We start from the raw sequence: 22,508 nt of genomic DNA on the forward strand, positions 1-22,508 counted from the left end.
AATGTAAGTTGATAAAAAAAACCTACTACTGCTCTCAGCCTACAAGCTCAAGCAAGCCAGTTCTACGCCACCTGTCCAGAGTGAAATGGCAGACAGCCAAAGTAAACAAGTGGCTGGTGAATCTAGGACTTTAATAGGATGTTGCCAAGATGTTTTGTTTCTGCTGGAAATAAGCAATCTCTGCCAAAACTGATAATGGTATAAACTGATATACTATAAAGGCTTGTTGCTATGAAATTGTTTTTGAGTATTTCCACTTGTTATTGTTCAAAAATATCTTCATACAGATTTAACTGTAAATGTTAATAATTGTAATTGTTGAAATGATATTCATCAGTTAGACATATACTGTAGTTTACATTATATTTGATGCAGCCTAGTTGATTTGATTTATTAGCATACATCAAATTGCAAACAGAGGAAAATCTTTGAATGTAATGAAGGATTACACTCCTTAAATAAGTGGTTTGGTTTTTGTAGAATTTGTGACAACCTTCCAATTAGACCGTCAACATTTTTCTTTTTTATCAGAAGAAGACTTGCAAGTGTTAAAGGGGACCTATTATTATGCTTTTCCTTATTTTCTGTCATATATATAATATTACAATGTCGGATGTTCATATTAAACATGGCCAAAGTTTCAAATAATGATTAAATGATTGAATAAACAATTGTAAACGAAATCCCTGTGAGCAAAAAGCTCAGGCATCAGACTGCTCTGAACACTAGGTTTCCAGTGTTTTTTTTCTACTTTCAAGCCTGTGTGACGTCAGCTTAACTCGCATGCACCGCTAATTGCAGCTAACGTTACAGTTAGCAGCAGTTAGCAGCTACTTTAAAGGTATCTCTCCATCAGGAAACTCCATAAATCACAGAGAGTTGAGGCAGAGCAGCCAAAGGACATCAGAGGGAAAACCAGAAAATATTTTCTCCATAAAATATGATCCAGTTTCGCCAAAGTCAGTGAATAAAGTGCGGCCCAGTCCCCAGAAACACTACGCTTTGGGGCCGTCTATTGTTTTTCCAACCTAATTCTTGTCTCATTTGTGGTCTGATAAACAGAAAATTCATCCAATTCACTGCCCCATATTGCTATTTTCCAAGCTAAGTTACTGTAGCTGTCATAGCCGTCCAGCACACCAGCAAGACAATGATGTGGTGGTGTGGGCTCACAGCACTGGGTGTATAAAGAGAACTGGTTACAACGGCTCGCTGCCCCTCGGCAGGCCAATCAGAAGAAAGTGGGCTTTAGGGAGGGGGGCCTTAAAGAGACATTAGCTAAAACGGCTTGTTTCAGGAAGAGGATGAACTGAGGATCTGCTTAAAGGGCCAGTATAAGATAAATTAGGATTTTTTTTTACTGTGAATCATGCAAAGCTACTCTAGTGGAATCCCAGAATAAAAATATGGAGCTGGAAATGAGCATAATAGGTCCCCTTTAAGGCAATCACAGAGGCTGGTAGAGAACAGAACCACACATCATGTTTAATCAAAATAACTCCTTCAATCTGCTCGTCCAGAACCCTGAGGGTGTGCTGGACAACTTGGAGCCTGTTCGTACATTCAGACATGCAAACCAGACACAAACGTACAACCATACGCACATTTATGCATATTCACTGACACAAACACACTTTTTACAAACACACACACCCTCATGGGGCAATGTTGTCAGCTCGGCTCTATTTTTAGACTATTGTTTGTAGCCTAGCAATACATCAAGTTCATATCAGCAGCAATACACAAGAAAACACTGTGGCAGCACCAACCAGACTAATGACCCTCCTCTTTAATGGGGCGGTGGTAGCCTTAAGGTTTTAGAAGTCGGTGTCATGTCAGAATGTTGCTGTTTTGAATAAAATGATCAAATCTAGAGAAAGTGACTTAGAAACCTGCTGAGCTTCTGTAAACTTAATTAATTGTGGTGCCCTTGAGCAAGGCAAAGAGTCAGTTAAGCTGCTCAGGGACTAATAATAGAGGATTGTAGCTGTCCCGGGTGTGAATGTGTAAAGAGAAATTAAGTATTGCTTAAAAACATGTCACATCTTAGTCAACCTTCCCTGAATAAATAAGGTTGAAAAACGTCCTAATTTTTCATTCCAAAAGAAACGCCTCACATGACTTAAAGTACTTAAAGGACTTTGCATCCACATGAAGTCATCATAACATATTGAGCACTCCCATTCAGAGAGACAGTGAGAATGGTGAAGCCATTATACCACTAAGTCGATCAGGATTGTAGTTTTTAGCTGAGCAAAGGAAGGTCGAACATTCATTATGATTAATAATCTCTATTTTGTTATGTCAATCCTGCAAAATATGAATTATGACAGTCATATTGGTGCAGCTTTACACATGCTTTTAGTGTTCTTAAAGGAAGGCTGTAATGTATAAAGGAAAATACTAAGGTTCAGAAGTGCATTATTCTGTCTGGATCACTTGCTTGTGATTTTTAGCCTAATTCAATGGGTCCACTTGTGTCAGTACTGACAACTTTTTATGTAACACCAGGGGACTTGAAAAAAATCCCTTCAAGGGATTTCTTGAAATAGTGATTTTGCAATGATTTTTCACACTTTATATTTTAAGTTGACTTCACTGGCTATTACTTCATTTTTTGAGTCAGTATGGCTTGGTCAAAGGCTGTCAAATAATGACTTAGATGAATGTTACCCAACTTTTGTATAAAAAATTTAAGCTGTATTGAAATTGATACGCATGTCATACTGAACCTGTTCTTGGAGTTCTGTCCACAGAGGATGTTATGTCTGGTGTTGAAAATTGGTCTTTTTCTTTACCTGAGCAGATGATTTGAGTTGGAGTTGTGACTGTATAGTTTTGCCTGCCGCTCACCCGTTGTGGGGCGTTGCAAAGGCATGTTTTCGCTCAAAAGCCGAGTCGAGCTTTAGCACTTTAGCAGTCATGAGTCTCGAGTCACTCTGTAATTCTGTCACGCTGTAACAGCCCTGCTCTTTGTTCGTAGCGGCTCTCATGCCCCCGCCCGAGAGGTCACACCACTGAGACTTACATACAGGCCCAAAGTCAGCGCAGCCATTTCTCAGTGTGTGTGCATGTCTGTGTAGTACAGCGGTAGAATGATAAGAACAGCGATGTGTTTCTTTGTTGTTGTCACACTGTCATAAGTTAAAATCTAAGGATCCTCAGCTATAATCATCTTTTTCTCACTGCAATGTTTTTAATAATGGTCTAAATGCAAAATCACTTTTCAAATCAATCCTGCCTAGACTAGGTGTGTGTGCAAGAGAGAGAGTCTGTCAGCTGTGTGCAGCTCTGACCTGTATGGATAAATAATGATGCAGACAATGCTGAGACCAAAGGGGGACGTGTGATTGAGAAATATTGTTGCCGTCAGTCTTTCATTTCCCTTTCTCTTCCCCTCTCTTTCATTTCTGTTTCTGCCATCTTGACTCTATAACTTTTTTTTGTATCTACTCCGTTCTCTGTTATATCACTGTTTCTCGCTCTCTGTGTTTAATATATAGTGGACAGTGGTATGACGTTGTAGGGTAGTATAGAGAGATGACCAGAGGGAACAATGACTCATTACTTGGGTAACGATACCAATGTTTTGACCTTGAGCGCCCCTCTTGAATCGAACTGCCTCAGTAAATGTTTAGGTTAATGGTGCTTGTCTCTGTGATGTATGAAATAAACTACTGCCGGACAGAAAAGACATCTCAGTTCACAACATCAGTCTTAAATGCAGTGTGCTGCCACTTCTCCATGTCAAGCTAATATTTCATATTTTCAGCGCTGTTAACATTTGATGAGCATGCAAAATGTAAGATGCAATGACCTTAGTCTTGATCTGAGATCAAGAAATGACTAAGGTAGTATCACAACCATGTCATGACAACTAATGGTGATGATAAAACTGATGAGACTCTGTGGTGGAACGAAAAGAGTGTTTTGGAATGGAATTGGAAGCTGACATATTTTCTCCCTAAAACCAGAGCCAAATTGAATTGCGTTGAACAAAATCCTTAAAGGTACATGGTTTTGATTGGCTTCCATCAGCAACCAGGCAATTGCAACATTGACAAGTCCTGGGAAAGGCCTACAGTGACTGAGACTTGTTACTTAGAAATAATAATGCATATTTTCCAAGTAAAAACAAATCAGCAAGAATCGTAGTAAGGAGATGCAACACAAACATCTAATTGGAGATCACATATCACAGAGAAAAAAGCACTGTACAAACTGATGCTGCATTTATTTCCTTTTATGGCGTGAGAATGAAATGGCTCGCAATACTATTTGCTCTGCATTAGTTCTGTATTTCCAAAACAAGTTGAAAGCTGCGAATCTTAACTCCAGCTAAAGTGGTTGTGGTCATTTGTATTAATCAAATATCCTATCAAACCACAAGCAAGTGAAAATCTTAACCCTATCTGTTTACACTCACCCACTGTAACATTTAAAAGTTTCAGCAAAATTCCTCCAAAATAAAAAGCTAAAACAAACATAAAAATGTCAAACTGATATCTGCAGAGCTCCTGGTGACTCGAGAAGATAGCTTAAATATGAGCAGAAACTCAGGTATATTCTGTGACTTTTCTGCTGTGCTGGTGAACATTCTCTTGTCCTTTGGGAGACAGCAGACCTGTCTCTAGAAAGGAGGAATGTTATCTAATGGTACCAGATCAAAAGCCCCATCATTACCGGAATCCTCTGCTGTCAGAGCGTGAATTAGAAATGTTCTCCTTCAGACCAGCTGCAGACCTTTTTTGAAGTTCCCTGGCAACTCGCTTCTGAACATGTAATGTTGAGAAAAAAATGTAATTTTTGGAAAGGTCAAGTGAGAAATATGCAAGGATTCAAAGCTTCTCCAGTGGAGAAAAAATAGCCCTTTCTTGGTGAAAACATGTCAAACATCAAACTTTGGAGTGATACAGCAGTATTAATATAGTTCTGCCCTATGAGTCCATTTTATCCCTCTCTAATTTTTTGATTGGAAAAGAGGCCAGAATTATACAGCAGTGTTAAAAACTCATCAGTTTTTGCACACAGTTCAAAAAATTTCAAAATGGAATTCAATACAGTGTCCCAGCTTTACTGTGTTGACTGCATTTAGTGGTCCTGTGTTTGGTGGCAGTAAACAAATTACGGCCTCATCGGTTATGGAAGGCCTTTATTTGCCTGGCATGCATTATAGTCCCTGGTGCAGAGGCAAAAAATGACTGCGACACAATGCCAGTAATAAATATCTCAGGAGCCAGGCAAGTGTGGACAACAAACCTGACTGGATAAACAGCATAGAAATCGCATTGCGCCTCTTCCCAGGCAAAATAAATACATACAGAAGCTATATCGGAATGATTTAATACAGAGCCCTGCTCTTCCAACAACTTAATCCTCTCCTTTCCTTCGCACTATTCAAATCATCCACAATGACCAAAATAAGGTCTGTTGTGTAACTGCAATTCCCCACATTACTTTTTCACTCTCTCTGATTCTCTTTTTGAATGCTAGTGGGTTTCTGTAATGTTCATGCTGCCATTTTAATAGCTGTTCCCTATAAGTTTGGGTTTACTTTAGGTAGAACAGGTTTGGCTTCTGTTTTAGGTGAGGCTGTTATTTGTAACACCATGCTGTAGAAATACAGAAGCACAAACTTGCATGCACACAAAACCATTCAGGGACAGGCAACACACACACACACACACACACACACACACACACACACACAAACACACATACCGATCTACAGGTGTACACCCCCCTTACTGTATTTCTGAGCTCCATTGTGACAGTCTGTGTCACAGATTTAATTTCTCCCACCATCTGCTGGCTGGAGGCCCAGCATCGTAGATCATATCCAGCCTGACAGATACAAACTGCATCTGTCTATGCATGCTTCTCCCAAGGACTCACACAATATGGCAGGGTAGAATCACCCTCCTGGCCATACAATCTGCATCCTCACATCCTTACTTGTACCTTGTACTTGTGCCTTACCTGACTTGGGCATTGTAAGGGGGACAGATTGCTTTTTAGGTTTGGTCAGGGCTGTAGCACCTATATTGTAGTCCCCATTTACCAAACCAAAATGCACAGGGAATTAAAAAGACCACAAGGATAAACTTGTTTTCAACCTTGGAAAATCAGTCTAATAAATAATATTAAAATTGAAATATTAAACTGATGCTGCCAGATATTCGTCGCTCTTCAACCAACGAAGCATTTGTTCTATGCACAGGAATGCCGATGTGCAGTTTGTTGAGATTTTGGGGGTGGTATGGGCGGTTTTAACCAGCAGCAGCCACCTTGCTGGAGTTTCCTTGAGCAGGACACTAAAACTCTAAGAATCCCTGCCAGCTTGTGTATCTCTGACCTTCTGCTCTAGTCTGATCAACAAATAAGAATCAACCGGGAAGCAGCAACATTCATCCTAAGCAATAATTTAGGATGAATGTGGTACAATCGATAGATAACTTAAAATTTTCAGTTACTAGTCAAACTGACCCCGGTTAATTGATCTGTCCCATGAGATTTGTTTGACACGGGACTAGATTTTTCATGTTAAATTTGGACATCTGGATGGAGTCATTCTTGCTTTGAGGCAACATTTTATCATCTGTACTTGTCCATCAATTGCTCCATGCTTTTGGCAAGCTGTATCTATAAAGACTGCGATGTCTGGTATGTCTGCACCGTCAGTGCTGATCATGTCTGTGGCCTCAGGGGATAGAGAGATAGAAAGAGAGAGAGAGAGGTCAATGAGTAAAAATAACATTTAAAAAGTGGTTGATAGAATATAGAAGAACCAATCGAGTCAGACTTTAATTGAATTGGAATTACTGCAAAATGTAACTCTTTTTGTTTTTTTTTTTTTTTTTTTTTAGCTCAGGTGGTGAATTAGACCAGTTCTTTAAAAGTCACTTGATCACTACAGCTTTGGCTGCTTCCCACCACTTTCTAAATTGTTGAAAGCATGTAATTTGGTATTAAAACCTCAAAACACATCTGCAGCCTGTCCTAATGACTCAAGAGCAGATTTACATTTCTCTAATTTATCCCATAACTTCAACCACTTTGGGAAAAATTCAACATCCTGAAAGGTGTTAAGGAAAGGCTAATGCTGGGACGCATTTATCTTATTTTAAGTGGGTCAGTGGTTTTCAAAGAGTGTTTTAACGTGTCAGAGCTTTCCACTTTCTCCCAAAGAAAACATTTGCTCAAACTCTAAGCACAAGAAACAGGAAAAACAAAATGACAAAATGAATGTAGATGAAATTGTTCCCTTTAGTATCATGTGATGCATTGATGATGCTGATGTCAAGTCCAGTCTATTTTCACGAAGGCATCAAAACCATTCCTCTTGCAAAGCATAAAGTAATTATGCCTATTTAAATTTTTTTCTTTGTCTCTTGTGTACAGTCACCTACACAGGGTGGGCACAATAATAGTAACACCTGTACAGTAACAGCCCTACAACAAATACTGCTTTTGTTTGAAGATCACAGTGGGGAAAAAAACAAGAACATCTCATAATATGTTATCCAATACAACACCACAAACTACAGCCATACAAATACCACAAAGTTGAATCATCACCTCTTTATTAGCTCCCCAGTGGTAGTACTTATTGCAGAGCTCTTGTACTGGTTTGCACAGTATTGCATAGGTTTTAATGTGTCCACACTCCACACTACATAGCTTGTACAGTTAAGCATTGTTGCTTCTGGCTGCTGTCATACGTTTATTGAGAGCAGAGCTATAGCCTCTCAGTGTTTTAAACTTGAAGATATGGCCACTGTTGATTGTCAGGACATATTGAACTCCTTGTCTGGATGTTGTCTCTGGGCTTCAGAAGATATTGGAGATGTGACAAGACATGCACATCCGTTAATATCTGCACATTGTCAGGAACAGACAGGGATATCCGTGAATTGACATTTGCTATTAAATATCTGCCACAAACTGCTGCAACAGGCTTTCATTATTCAATTACAGATTTTACTGAAGACTTGTTTATTAGAGCACGACCAATGTGATTATCAATAGTGTTTCACCATGCGTGTATTCAGAGTGACATACTGCTTCCTCCATTAGATTGTTAAGCAAGGTAACAAGTTATCCTTTTTGCCTGGGATTGATTCATTTTGTGTCAGTCCCTACATTTGTATGCACTTGTTTGTGATTATCTGAGCCCAGAAGTTTTTATTGAAACATTGTAGTTCACTCTAAACCAGACAAGGGGCCAACAGGGAGAGAGAAGCAGGCATCTAAATGTGATCCAATATTATTTTTCCAGAAATATAAGCCGTCTCACTGAATATAATCACACAGAGTGAAACTGTCACTCACAAATGTGCACCTGAATCAAACTGATATTCAAAGGTTCAAATGCAAGTCAAACACTTACTTACACCTGAGCAGCCTGAGCCCTGCAGACAGCTACATTGTAATTTTGATTTAAATCAATTTGTTCATTTCTTCATGCTGTTCTTCTTACTTTAGTTAAAAGTGTTTTTTGCTCAGCCAAGGTTCAACCTGTCCCCCAATCTTGGGGTCTTTCTGCATTTTTCTGTTATTAACAACGAGGTCTATTACATGTAATGTCCTCTCCCCGGCTCAGGAAAACCATAACAATATAAATTGTAAATCAGAAGTGGGCTGAAATGACTAGTAGAATTTGCTGAACAGTTGATAAAAGCAGAAGTTATATTTGAAAATGCACAGAACTCAATACAAGAAATTACTTTTTTTCAGAGAAACAATGCGTATTAAACCTGATGTTGCTGTAGAGGTACTACTTTTGACTTTGAGCTACATGTGGTTTATTAACGTTGTGTAGACCTAAGAGAAAAATTACTTTTGATTTCACAGATTTTGAACAATTGCTACATATTATTAGCACTAGTTCATAATTGCACATTGTATAGGTTGGTTGAGTATAGATGATTTGATCCAAACGCTTTGATGTTGATAATAGCGAAAGCTGCCTGCGTCTGTCTCTGAGTCATGCAAAACCAATTATTAGACACAGACAACACACCAGAAAAATAGAACTCCCTGTACAATGGAAAACAATTAACAATCTTATATGAAAGCCTGCAAATTGATTTACCTCTATGGTTATTTTTAGGCCAGGTTGGCAGTGTTCATTCAATTTTAATAGTGTTTCTAATGTTTTGCCCACCCTCATTTATTTAGTACAACACACTACCTCAAAAATTAGCAAGGTATCACATCACTGATACAATCTCAGCATGTGATATTATAACTATTTATTGCTAGGCTTGTATTATATTGCATTTGCTGCATCATATTGTGCAGATGTTCCTATTTCTGTATAAGAAAAAACTAAACAAAACACAGTACAAGGGAGGGAAAAACACCTGACATTCCTTTCATTTGTTAATAATGACACCCTGGGCATGTACCCCTGCAGGTAAAGAGCAAGGTCCACCTTAAAGCTCTGCAGGCCAGTGAGTCAACAGCTCCCCAGGCCCTGACTGGCTATGGATGGATGGGCCTGCTGCATGTCAGGGGGGTTCTAATACCTACACTCAATGAGCTGGCTAATGGGAGTCCTTTCACCCTGACCCCTTTTCCTCACACATTTACACACCAAGCCCTATTGGCTTAGCCACTGGGCCATAGAAGACGGGAGAATGGCTTGACTCACTATCAGCCATATAGCTTGGCCTTAAGCTTGACATTTTTCTCATGTTTAAGAGGCATAGTCCCATTTTCTCTAAGCTGCTAAGCTTTGTTTTTCAAGGTTGTAGTTGATTGGTCTGCTTACAGCTGTCAAAGGCACTGTTGATTTTGCATGCATTACATCTGCATCAATATTTTTTACTTGTTTCGCAAGGGAAGGTTGACTGAGCACTGGATTCAAGTCTGCTCTGCTTAACACTTAACCCAACAGTTTTAGGGACAAGTAGACACCAAGTAGTTAGGATCACTTACTTATTTGTAAGGTAAGAACAATACATTACCCAATTATTGTCTGTGACTGTTGGGGAAAGCAGGTCTCCCTTTGGCTTAGTTACAGGTAGTAGAATGAGATATAATCACTGCTTAAAACATTCATAGCTGCAAGCAAATTCCCTATAACCACAGAATGGTACCAGCCATCAAGCAATTTGTGGTCGAAGGTCATGTTTCAACCTTACCATCATAGTCATGTTTCTCTTGTCTCTTTGCTACTGTTGACCAGCATTGATGAACTTATTGCATTTGCCTCTTTCAAGGTGAGCAGTTAATAGGTTATGCCACAATGTGATATTTTTGAACATCCATCACTTCTGCAAACCACTACAAAGTTGAGGCTGTCGACATTGACTCACATACTCTGTGTATTATTCATTATCTCTGACAGAGAGAATAAGTAAAGGCTGTCACAGGAACCCAGTCAGTGAGGATTTAATTAACAGAACCTGCCACATTCCACTACATCCAATGCCTTTCTCAGAACTCATAAAAGCCATCCCTATCTGCCGTAATTACACTAAATATGTCACAATAAAGCGCTGCCGATGATTAATATGAGGTGTGGAGAAGATCAATTAATTCATTTATTTGCAAACCAGTGCTCTGCTTTCCTTTGTAGACCGATTTCATTAACCGTCATGCTTCCTGATTTTTGGTCCTGTCCTTGTTCTTTTTTCCAAGACACCTGGAGGAATAGCCTGTCTTATTAGCCACATCATATTACCGCAGAAATTTACCATGAGCCCTTAGGTTTTTCCATCTTAGAGGCAGTTACATTAAAATGAATAGTAAACCACAAACCGTGTACTTCGTAATACTATAATCTCAAGGGTCTTCAATCAAACTCCTGTTGGTAGGACCACAAAGCAAAGTAGAGCTGTAATCTCATAATGAAAGCCTACAGCTGTGCTACTCGTATAGCGTAGTTAATGGAGGATGTGATTCTATGCAGCCTTGTCCCACAAGGTGACTCGGTCAGCATAACCATGTGAATTCAGAAGACCACCCTTGAGTTGCAATAATGGTCGGAGGCCATGGTTATGTACTAACCGGTGTGCCGCAGCATAAATAACAGGCGCAGGGCATCTGGCAGGGCCGTAGATCATACTGACGACAGTGGAAGTATGATATCAGATAGGAGAAAAAGGGAAAAGTAGAGATTAATAGGAAAGTGAAGGGAGAGGGAGATGATAAAAAGAGGGAGAGAGGGAGGGAAGGAAAGGAAGGAGTTGGGGGGGGATTAGATGACTGTTATTGATTATCTGCCTGTAGGCGAGGAAGTAAGGCCAAATGTTCTGCTCAGCCAGACAAAAAAGTGTATTATTTCAAAGGTCATGGCATGCATTACTCCACTTGGATAAACAGCAGAATAACAGCGCAGTGATACGACCACTAGCATGTAGCACTGAGTGCATCAACAACAGCATTAACAGTGTTTTTGTTATGACTGTTTTTGTGATGGTCCATTGCGTGCAGGTGTGTCTGTGCGTGCAGTTCATGTTCTGAGCACTGTTTGTTTGATGCACTACTATCTCTATAGCAACTGCCATAACACCTGGTGTAAGAGATAACGTGTCAGAGACAACAGGCTTAACAAGATGTTCAGGCGTATTTCAATGCACATTTCAGTGTACATTGTACATGCCTTCATTTCCATGGAGATTTTCACCATTTTCATGTCATTACAACAGTATTACATCAATGTCCTCCTTGCCAGGTCTTTGATGTTGGGGTGTGCCGTGTCATCCCTGCTGAGGAGACCTCTGCAGTGGGAGCTCTGCCAACTAGTATTTCTCTGAAGAGCAGGAGGCTCCTGCTCACATGCCCTTCATGGCAGAACATGTGAGAAAACCTTGCCCTGCGATGTTTTGCAAGTCAAAAGCACAGAGGCAGTTACATGAATACCAGTTGGGTCTGTCTGCCTTTCTCTGAGGCCTATTAGTCGCAGCATGAATGTCACACGATTTCAGAAAAAAAACACCTGCAACTCCTGAACCACAGGAAATGTTCATAAACAACAGCTGTAACGATGTATTGTTACCATAACTGGAAACGCTTTTATCCCCACATTTTTCTCCATTACCACTGTCCAACAATACCACCATCACCTTTGTGTTCCTCATAAATCCATCCATCCATTAGCCATCCATGAGGGTCTTGGGGGGCTGGAGTCGATCCCAGCTGACATTGACAGAGGTGGGGTACACCCTGAACAGGTCCCCGCATTCACACCTACAGGCAATTTAGAGTCACCAATTAACCTAACCTGGATGTCTTTGGACTATGGGAGAAAACTGGAGGAAACCCACACAGGCATAACTCTACACAGCAGATTCAAACCCAGAACCTTCTTGCTGTGAGGTAACAGTGCTAACCACTGCACCATTGTGCTGCTACTCATAAATCCTTTGCAGTTAAACATTTTCCAAGTGAACTTGCTGAATGTCTTACGCACCATCAGCGACCCAACTATTCATAGAGTTCTTTCAGTTGAACTCATGTTAGCTTTGGCTTTCTGTTTGCACCTCCTGCTGCCGCTGACACCTCTCACACACTTCCTTGTCTCATGCAGATGCAAATGTCTGTCTCGACAATGTTCTTGGCTAGAAACAGCCGCAGGCTGTGCGCTTTGTTTCTGCAGACAGCTTGTCTGCTTTTCAATGCCATATTGACTCAAGACCAGTTGAGACGTACACAACACTTATTGCACTATATTTAGTTTCCCTCACAGGTTGGACTAACAGAAAGATGAATAATTAAAAGCGGTTCAACATAGGAAACACTGAGACTTTGTTGTTTTCATACTTAACATATTTAACAAAATACTATAGATTGAAATGATCTTTCAAACATCAATTAAGAGCTAAATGCTACACATCCTCACACACAGGTAAATTAAATACCAAAATGGCCTACATATTCTCTATAAGTGCATAAACCTTTTTTGTACCTACAGTATAAAGACAGTGCACTGATGTATGTTTAAAAGGGTAGATTTTAGAGCAGTAATATTTCATGAGGCAATTAGCTGTGTTGCTGCCACTGAGGTCCTTTGGTTTGCACCAAAGGAGACATCACCTTTAATTGTTGTCATCCATCACTTAAAAACAAGCACACATAGAGATCATAAGGCCTTTTATATCATGCTTGAATTGAGATCGGCTCAGATGTATAAGCTAAAGAACTAAAGGCTCACTCTATCACCTTCATTGTTGATGACACACGTTATCAACATTAACTATTGATACAGAATAAAGCAAGATGCTGTAGGCAGCTTGCAAGCATGCACACAACTTTTCTTCATGTTGTAGCAATGTTTTCTCATGAATATTCCTAGACATATGTTTCATGACAATCACCACTTTTTGCACTTGAGTATAAGAAGGAAGGAGATACTAGGGCATACTGAAATGGAAATGAAGCAGGCATTTTTTATTTTATGCAGAACTGTTGTATCTTGTGCCACTGTGTCAGGGCTCCCCTGTTATGAAGGAACTGGGGTGTCTGGAGTGTTTTCCCCCATTGAGATGAGTGTGTTTGGGCTGAGGGAAAAACGCTGGCTGACGCTAGTGTAGGATTGAGCTCCAGCAGCCTCCCAGTGGGACAGGAGGACTGGGACGGGTCTCTTTCAGCAGGGCTCTGATTAGACCCATCGCCCTAGCTGCCACACTCCACTCACACTGGTAATTGGAGCTGGCAGGAGGTTGGCATGCACCCCTCCCCTGCCCCCTCCTCTTCTCCTCCCTTCCCCTCTCCTTTTTACTTTTTTCCTCTCTCTTCTCTCATCTAAATCTTACCTCACCTGCCTGTGGCTGTTACAGCAGAGGCACACCTCCTTGACACAATATTTTATGATTACTGTATCATGTTTTCTTAATTTTACTAATTACCATATTACTAGTGCCTCTTCTCTTTACAAATGTTGCCAATGTTTCCCCATGCATTTTGTGTATAGGCAAGGCCCCCACTGCTATCCTAATTGAGTAGTACAGCCACAAAACCACATTAAGCCTTCCCCTTCTGCCCTCGCTTTTCTACCGTACTGCTATAACCACTGTAAACAAGTTCATCTACTAAGCTGCTCATATTGCAGTATGACTCTGTGCGTGATAAACGGCTGTTTCGAGAACAATGGTCCTTATTTTTCACATCATGGAGAAACCAGTTCATGTGTACCTAGCTTTACGTCCGACACCTTTCTGGCACTGCCTCTGGCCTTACTCATTTGTAAATCCTGGGCGTTTCTACTACTTTGTGTTGTAACAACTGTATCACAGAAGTACTTTACAAATAAAACAGCCCTTTTAATTACCATTGCTCTAAGACAGATTGGACTCCTCAGTATGATATATCTACTATACTATCTTAGATCAGTTGCAGTACAACGGTTTGCATGCAGCATGCATCTTTTGAGATTGTTTAGTCTGCATAAAATTACCAGTTTGATAGTTACAAGTGTCACAGAAGACATTGTTTTGTTTTTTGTTTCAGTGCTGTTCATCTTAGTAATGGAGCGCCTACGTGACATTATCGCAGGATTTTTGCCTTACCCGTATTTTCCTGCCCAGACAAGACAGAGAAGTGGAGCTTTTTTTGATGAATTACACTCCAGCACAAGAGGGCCTTTTTATTAAAAATGCCCTCTATCTTGACAAACATCAACCTGCATTGCCTGCACTATTTCATTGGATTCTCCCCAAATTTTCCCTCTCTTTTCTTTTCCCTTCAAATTAAATAGGACTGAACAAAGGCATGTCTTTGTCTTCCCAGGATGACAAGTTGGCAGACAAGGCCAGCCGCAGGAGTTGCAGTAGTAGGAATAGACAGACAGGGTTCCAATGTTACCATCAGCTTGACAAGATCTTTGATAAGTATGTGTATAGAGAGAACTTTCAATTATTCTTTTTTTTTTTTTTTTTACCAAAAGCCAAGGACATTGGCAACTTTAGAAAGCTGTGTTCAATGTGGGCTACATGGTTTTGCAACTATTAGAGAAATTTCACCTTTTCATACTGAGCATTTTTACATTCTAACCAAATTAAATAATTAACTGTTTGTTCTCTGGGGGTGTTTTTAAGGTTAATTAGCTTAATTATCTCTTTTAAAGTGTTTTGTGACTTTAAAAAATAACATACAAGTTGACATTGTGAGTACAAAAAATAATGTGATTTTTAAGAGTTGAATCACTGTGATTTTGCAAGCCTAGACTCCTGAGGCAGGGTGTTAAAAATGTGACAGGCCTGCATGTCAAAGACTCAATCATCTTCAGTCAGTCAACTTCAGAGAGCACAACGGCATATTAGGACATAAAGTTGGAAATGCAGCAGTAAGTGAAGTTTTACCCATTTTCTTAAGGGGCACAACTTACAAACTAAAAAAAGTCCAGCTCAAATCTTTACATTACAGTCATTTATTATCTTTTCTTTTAGCATCATGTTTTGAACAGGTTGTGTGAGGTTTTGTTGACCTTCGTGCTTCTATGAGAATAGTTTAAATTGGCCAGAGAACTTGTTTCCTATATAATGAAGTCCATTTTGTTTGCTCAAGAAATAGATGTCGATAGAAGAAGAATAGAAGAAGAATATGTCTTTTTTTTGGTTACACTACCCAAAGAGTAACTAACCTAGGGTATTTCCTGTTCCCGTAACAGTACGCACTATGGAAATAACTTGTTTTTAAAGATTATTTTTTTGGGGCTTTTTGCCTTTATTGGATAGGAACAACTGAAGAGAGACAGGAAAATGGCCCTTTGCTGTATGCCAGCAAAGGGCCTCGGGCTAGAATCGAACCGTCCGCTATATTAAGAACTCAGCCATAGTACATGGTGTGTGCGCTCTACTAGGTGAGCTACCGGGGCACCCAAAATAACATTTGAAGCGGAGAAATGCATGCAATACCTATGTATAATATTTACTGTACATGCAACCCGGTCAGTCTTCCATTCAGCAATTTCCCATGTTAGAATTGACACTGCAAGTGAAGCCACAGTGCACTTTCCACTAATCAGACATACTGTGAAAAAAAATGTCCACCAGTGGTAATAACAGTTCACCTTTAATACATACATTAAGCAGAAATAGGGGATAGATTCATGTATAAGCTTTGCAGCAGCTATTTGCCTTTTTAAAATATTCCGTGTTTGTGCTTCCTGATATGACAGAGCCGCTGATTCGTGTAATAACTCCTTTGGGGTCTTTCACCCTGTTTTACCAATGGTTAGCATTTTTCACAGCCCAGGAACATTTGCCAATAATCTTAATCATAAATATTCTATAGGCAGCAATACAAGAGGGTTTGGTGGAAAATATCCTGTGCTGATATTCCAGTTTCTTCAGTGAAAGGCGTAGTTCCACAAAGCACTAAAGCATAAATAGCATTTTCCCCCAGTAACTCTTTCACTCCTTTCTGTGGGCTACTGTATGTTACAAAGCTTGAAGTTGCTGCAGGTAAATTTGGGGGGAAATAGAACAAATCTTCAGACATTCACCTCAAAATATGGTATGACAGACTTCTCAGTCCTGTTCTGCACAATCCCTAGGGTAACTGGCTAGGTGTGATTGACAGGACAGTGTTATGCCTGAATTGAATCGATTGGTTTCCACCATATAGTTACTTTATACTTGACCTAGAGGGAAGCTACATTTTATGGCTAAGAGATGGAGTGATTTGGGGGGCCCAACCATGTGTTACATGTACAAACATTGGCAATCAGCAGAGGTCTTTAGACTTAAATGTACAGCATTTTATTCATACCCACACACTGAATATCAGCCACTTGCTCAGAGTCTATCTATTAAGAAATCTATTGTTTTGCTCATATTTGGCCACTAAACTGTCCATTTAATAAACATTTTTTTACCTTTCCCCTTCTTTCACTTTAAAGGTTAGAGAGAGAAAACCACAGAGGAACACTGTGTGCTTTAGTTACCATTATTCATACAATGGCAAATTGTACAGTATTATTTCATTGTGCTGTAGTTGTCTGTTTTGTAGAGGTATCCTGATTTCAGTTGGGTCTGAAAACGAATCCTGTATCTGTAGACAGGAAGTAAGCCTCGCCACAAAGATAAGAGGACATGCAAAGATCTGTCAACTACATCTGAATATGAGACGATCCGGGCTACAGGCCAGACACAAGGGTGAAAAGAGGAACAAATGCTCTGCTGGGGATCAGAACAAAGTACAACACCCATGCACCTATTCATGCTCCAGCCATATAAGTTAACATATGGATTTTTGACTCAGAGAAGCCAAGTGGGGGGGATTCAATGCATCCCTTAGACTCCATCTTAAGCCTTCTTGCTGATGAAATCTTAGAGGCAATCAGAATGAAATCAAAACATATGTCCATGTTATAAATTTGACCTCTGTAGTCAGTAACAAATGAGTTATTGGTTGGTTCTGATTTGCAGGAGAGTTAGGCCATGTCAGTGACAGTTTTTGTGACAAATGCAACTTTATATTTTATTAAAGAGACCAAATGTGGATTGCAAAAACATTACAAAGCAATAAATAATTTGTATAATCAGTCAAGATCAGTGTTGCGCAAGATCACACTTCACAAGGGCTAGCTCAAAGTTCAGTTCACATAGATTAAAATGAACTAGTTCACGTTCATAGTTCACAATATAGAATTTTTAACTAAGTTCGCGATATCAAAAAATGAACTAGTTCACGTTCATTTCTTTTGTTTTTTTCCTTCACAAAATGAGAGAGAATTGAGAGGTGAAGTGTTCCTAGTTTGCCACATTTGTAAGGTTGAAAACATCGGACTGATGGTACACAATGACACAACTTGTCATTACAGAGTGAGGCAGCACCGAAGTGGGTGTTGAGTGGTGACTTCAATTTCAAGCTAGAAAAAATATAGCTAAGTAGCTGTTTACTCTCATGACTATACTGTAAGTTTTCCACAATAGAAATATTACATTCTGTAAGTGTTAAATGTCAATGGTAGATACTTTATGCTGACCTCTTCCTGATGACATTTGGAATCCCATATGCCAAGGCTGAGCCTGAAATAGCCTTGGACTATATTTTGTTCGTATTTTGATAATCTTATGATATGATGTTAGTATATATTTGAGAGAACAACAACCTTTCACCTTACAATCTCAAATTATGCTTTAAGGATTATACTTTGTGTGTTGTCATGGATATGCTTATGCTCATTCATTATGATGAGTTGGATTATTCAAATAGGTTTGTTTAGCTTGCTAAGCCTAAGGCGGCTCATTCATGCATGGGTGCCCAGAGGCAGATTGCAACTATCCTTCCTCTGTCTAAACCTAAGACTCCCTGTGCCGGGTAATAAGCCTGCTATGATAATCAATCAGAGACAGGATTTTTTTCAACCAAATTTGAAATCAAAATCATACCAGTATATTCTGCTCTTACCCTAATTTTTGTGCGTGCGTTCTGATTACTGTTCGACCTGTAGCACCTGAAATGTATTTGCTCTCTTTCATCCTCTTTTCTGTCCTTCCCAGCTCAACAGCTCTGATGCGCTCAGCACCTCTCACAGCAATTGAGAGCCTATTCTGTCAGAATCTTTTTGTAAACATGTTTGTCTTCTTCTTGTTTTAAAAAAAATGTATTGCTGTGTGTGTGTGTGTGTGTGTGTGTGTGTGTGTGTGTGTGTGTGTGTGTGTGTGTGTGTTGTTGTTCTTATATCCCGGTGGTGACTTTAACTTGAATGCACACTAACCCATGGGGACTTGTGTCACTGTGGGGGCAAAAATTTAGGTCCCCATGGATAGAGACTGCTTTTTGAGGGCTAAGACTTTGTTTTAGGGTACAGGTTACAATTAGGTCAAGGTTAGGGTTAGGGTAAGGGTTAAGGTTAGGCATTTAGTTGTTATGGTTAAGGTTAGGTTAAGGGGCTAGGGAAAGCATTATGTCAATGACTGTCCCTCACAGGAACAGTGAAACAAACGTGTGTGTGTGTGTGTGTGTGTGTGTGTGGCTATACTAAAAATCTGCCTTTGCAAATTTTCAGAGAACCAGATCCCCCATGGCTTCCCCACCATCGACATGGGTCCCCAGCTGAAGGTGGTTGAAAAGACCAGAACTGCCACCATGCTGTGTGCCGCCAGTGGAAACCCGGACCCAGAGATCTCCTGGTTCAAGGACATGCTTCCTGTGGACATCAGCAGCAGCAACGGGCGCATTAAACAGCTTCGTTCAGGTACAATTAGATTTGATCTGATTTAATTTCAGGTTCAATTTGATTTGATCCTATTTAATTTCTTAAAGGTGTTTCTCTACATGACAAACTGATAAATACTGTAAAGATAGCAAAGGCAAGTTGCAGGGTACAAGATGCCATCAAATACCAACAGACGTGAGTTATGCTAGACATGAGGATGATGTGAAAACACAAAAGGCCTTTGTTGTCATGTATGACTTCATGTAGTCTCTTTCATCACAAAGGACATGAAAGTTTTATTCAGTGTCACCTTGATTAGTTAGCTGAGTTCTTACAGAATTTTGTTCCTCACAACAGTTGCAGCCACTTATAAAGTAACACAGAAGTTGAAATTAAGTTGTTCCTGCAATCTTTGACAGTGATGCATGAGCTTGTAACCTTTTAAAGTACAGAAAGAGAATTTTTCACCATATTAAATAATCCTTAATCCCCCTCTTAAACATGGTGCTGGGCGACAATGAGGCCACCCGATGATGCATTAGCTAGGATTCAACCTGGCAAAAAATAAAAAAAATCAATGAGGTGCTCTTTGTTCACAGTAGCAGTCCACCTGATAAATAAACAGTGCTTGCCTGACCTGGATCAGATGAAAAGGTGCAAGGTGGAAAGATTAGTGGCTTTTGACCAGGTTCCTTCAGTCTTGTCACTCCTTACTAAATCTACCTCACTTAGAGAGTGTCAGGCCAGGCTGCAGGTCTGAGGCCCCTAAGATTACAGATGAGAGCTACTTCAGAAAAATCCTGGCGTTAAAGCTGCCCAGTGGAAGCTGAATACAGGTTACTGGAGCATGTTCACTTGGACTGTCCATGTTCTTGCAATATTAAAATGTGACTAGTACAAGCACAACCCAAATTAGATACAGATTTCTCACAAATTAGATAGTAACACAACTACTTAATTGTTTGATAGTTTTTATAACAAGGATAAAACTGTGCCTAAAACTGTGATTTTTTTTTTTTTTTTTACTTCTAGCAATAAACTTTTAATTAGTTTTCTTTCTCGCATAGTGAGAGTGCCTGAAAATGTGCTGATATGTAATGCCCACAGACTAATAATTCTTTTTATCCACCACCCTTTTTTTTGACATCTGCTGCCGTATCAGGATTTACATTACTGCATATGACCTGAAATGAGGCCAAGTTTGCAATGGCAGAAAAAAGCGCATTAATTTGCTTCCACAGTTTAACAGAAAAGGCAGACGCAGTTCTTCTTATTGCATCACACTTGCTCGATTTTTAGTGAGCACACAGGCACATTTGGTCTTTTCACACCATTCAAATCATTCACTCTGTAGAGATACTAACTTTTTTTCTGTTTAATACCTCTGATCTGAATACGTTTTGCTGTGCATCACTCTATTTACTGTGTATGACTTTCATTCATTTCTCTTGCCCATTTTACTAACTGCTTTCTGCACAAATGCAGTCTGTACAAAGAGTGGGGGTCATCTTAAATTAGAAAGCTTAAGTAAATCTACTTAAATTGCATACTATTTTAATGGTGCTATGAAGCAAGTGCAAATGCAGCTGTAGCTGTTGTCTGCAAATACAAAAGTAGAAGCATTATATTTTAAAATGTTTGTCTGACAGAGGGCTGCGTTGCTTTTGGTCATGTACAGTCCAAAATTTCTACTTGTTTCATAGCATTGATTAAGTACACTGAACTTTGTCACATTGCATTTAAGTGGCTTCTACTCTGTATCAGTTTTTTTTTCTTTTTATATGTGGCCTGTCAGAAGCCATGTTTTTCTCTCCCACTGTTGTAAGTGGATTACTAACTAATCTCTCAACCCTGTTTGCATCGAAATTACTCCCACCTAGGTGGTACACCAATTAGAGGTAAGGATGATATAGTGTGTTGGAAAATATCACATCCACACCATTCCCTCACATCCACATCAGATCCCTGCATTCCCCCAATGCCACGTCACCAGGTTCATCCACGCTGTTAGCGCCAACTCTTCCAGTTCCCCCTTCGTCGCTTCCCAACATGTTCTGTCTGCTGTCTGTTCCTTAACAAACAAATAATCACCAACCCTGATGTCAGGAGAATGGAAATGCAAAAGCAAGTCCAAGGTGGTATCTTGTAAATACTCCTATACTGCAAGAAATACAAACACACACACATTCACACAGAAACAAACATCTTTCGGCTTCGCCCTCTCCTCTGGCCTTTCAGCGAAAACAGAGGATTTGCATTTTAAACTAAAGGCCACCGTCGCCACAAGATGATCTACCTCCCTGCTCTATGCATCCTCAATGTAAACCGAAATGGCTGCATTTGCATACAGCCTATGTAGCATTGCCCCCCAGCATGGGAACAGGCCTGGTCGAGATTGTTAAGGTGGAATCTTCAACCCCTTTTTATGGTAATTTGCTTTTCCCCTGAGTGAAAGCATGATTTCCGTTCATCAACAGTTAGGTAAATAGTGGATGGCAAGCTGGGGCAAGTTGAATACATTTGGAGCTACTAGCGTTTTGTCTCACTGTCTGTGCATCCATGGCTACTAATACAGCCCATATTCAATTAGATGTTTAACTCTTTAGGAGTTAAGGCAGCCTTATGGCAGCCTCTGTGCCCCTTATGTAATTTCTGCACTGGGAAACAGTGAAATTACCCTGTAGATGTGCCAGTATTTGAGTAGTCGGAAGTAATTGAAGGGGTTTAGTGTTGCAGCTCTGACAACTGCCATAGCAGTAACCTTCTACATTCCTGTAGTACTCACACTGTTTTCTCCCATGGGAGAACGGGCAGATTGACAGATTGGTGACACCAGCATTAGCATGCAGGTGCATGTCAATGCTGAATCAGACAGCGATGAGCTCAGCGTGCAGAGCAAACACCTTGGAGAGATGTGTTGTCATGAGATCTGAGGTGGTATTATCACGTCACTGCCCTGCCCTGTTTCGCTTCTTATTTTTGGTCTTGTCTTGATTCGAGTCCCCTTTGGTTGGTGGTGAACCTGTTTGTTGCATTCATCTCATACTGCATGATGTGAAAAAAATGTATCCTGACATCATCTTATGCCGAGTATTTTTGTCATTTTCAAACTGCATGGTGGCTGGCTGCCTTTCATGCTAGTACCATGCTGTTTTGGAGGCGTGATAACTGTTATCACTCGCTTGTAAAATACATATGTACTGCTTAGATTAGTAGTTTTGTTTTTAAACCTGTATTTTTTTTAATTGTGGGATGCAGGTAAGATTGCTGTTCTAGGTCTCTCGAGTACAACTCGTCTCATCTGCATTTGCAGTTCAGTAGCAATGATTATATGATGGTTATGGACATGGAGTGTCAAAATGACCACACCAAGACAGGTCTCCTGGGCTTTCAT

General features: G+C 40.0%; 1 protein-coding gene across 1 annotated transcript in view; it reads left to right on the plus strand.

Annotated features, from left to right (window-relative positions):
- LOC122886346 (receptor-type tyrosine-protein phosphatase F-like) overlaps nt 1–22,508 on the plus strand; it is a 164,126-nt gene that overhangs the window by 72,435 nt on the left and 69,183 nt on the right. The window contains 1 exon segment of the mRNA XM_044218389.1: nt 18,965–19,153. Within this exon segment, the coding sequence (XP_044074324.1) occupies nt 18,965–19,153 (189 nt within the window).

This window comes from Siniperca chuatsi, linkage group LG13 (assembly GCF_020085105.1).
Source record: "Siniperca chuatsi isolate FFG_IHB_CAS linkage group LG13, ASM2008510v1, whole genome shotgun sequence".
NCBI lineage: Eukaryota > Metazoa > Chordata > Actinopteri > Centrarchiformes > Sinipercidae > Siniperca > Siniperca chuatsi.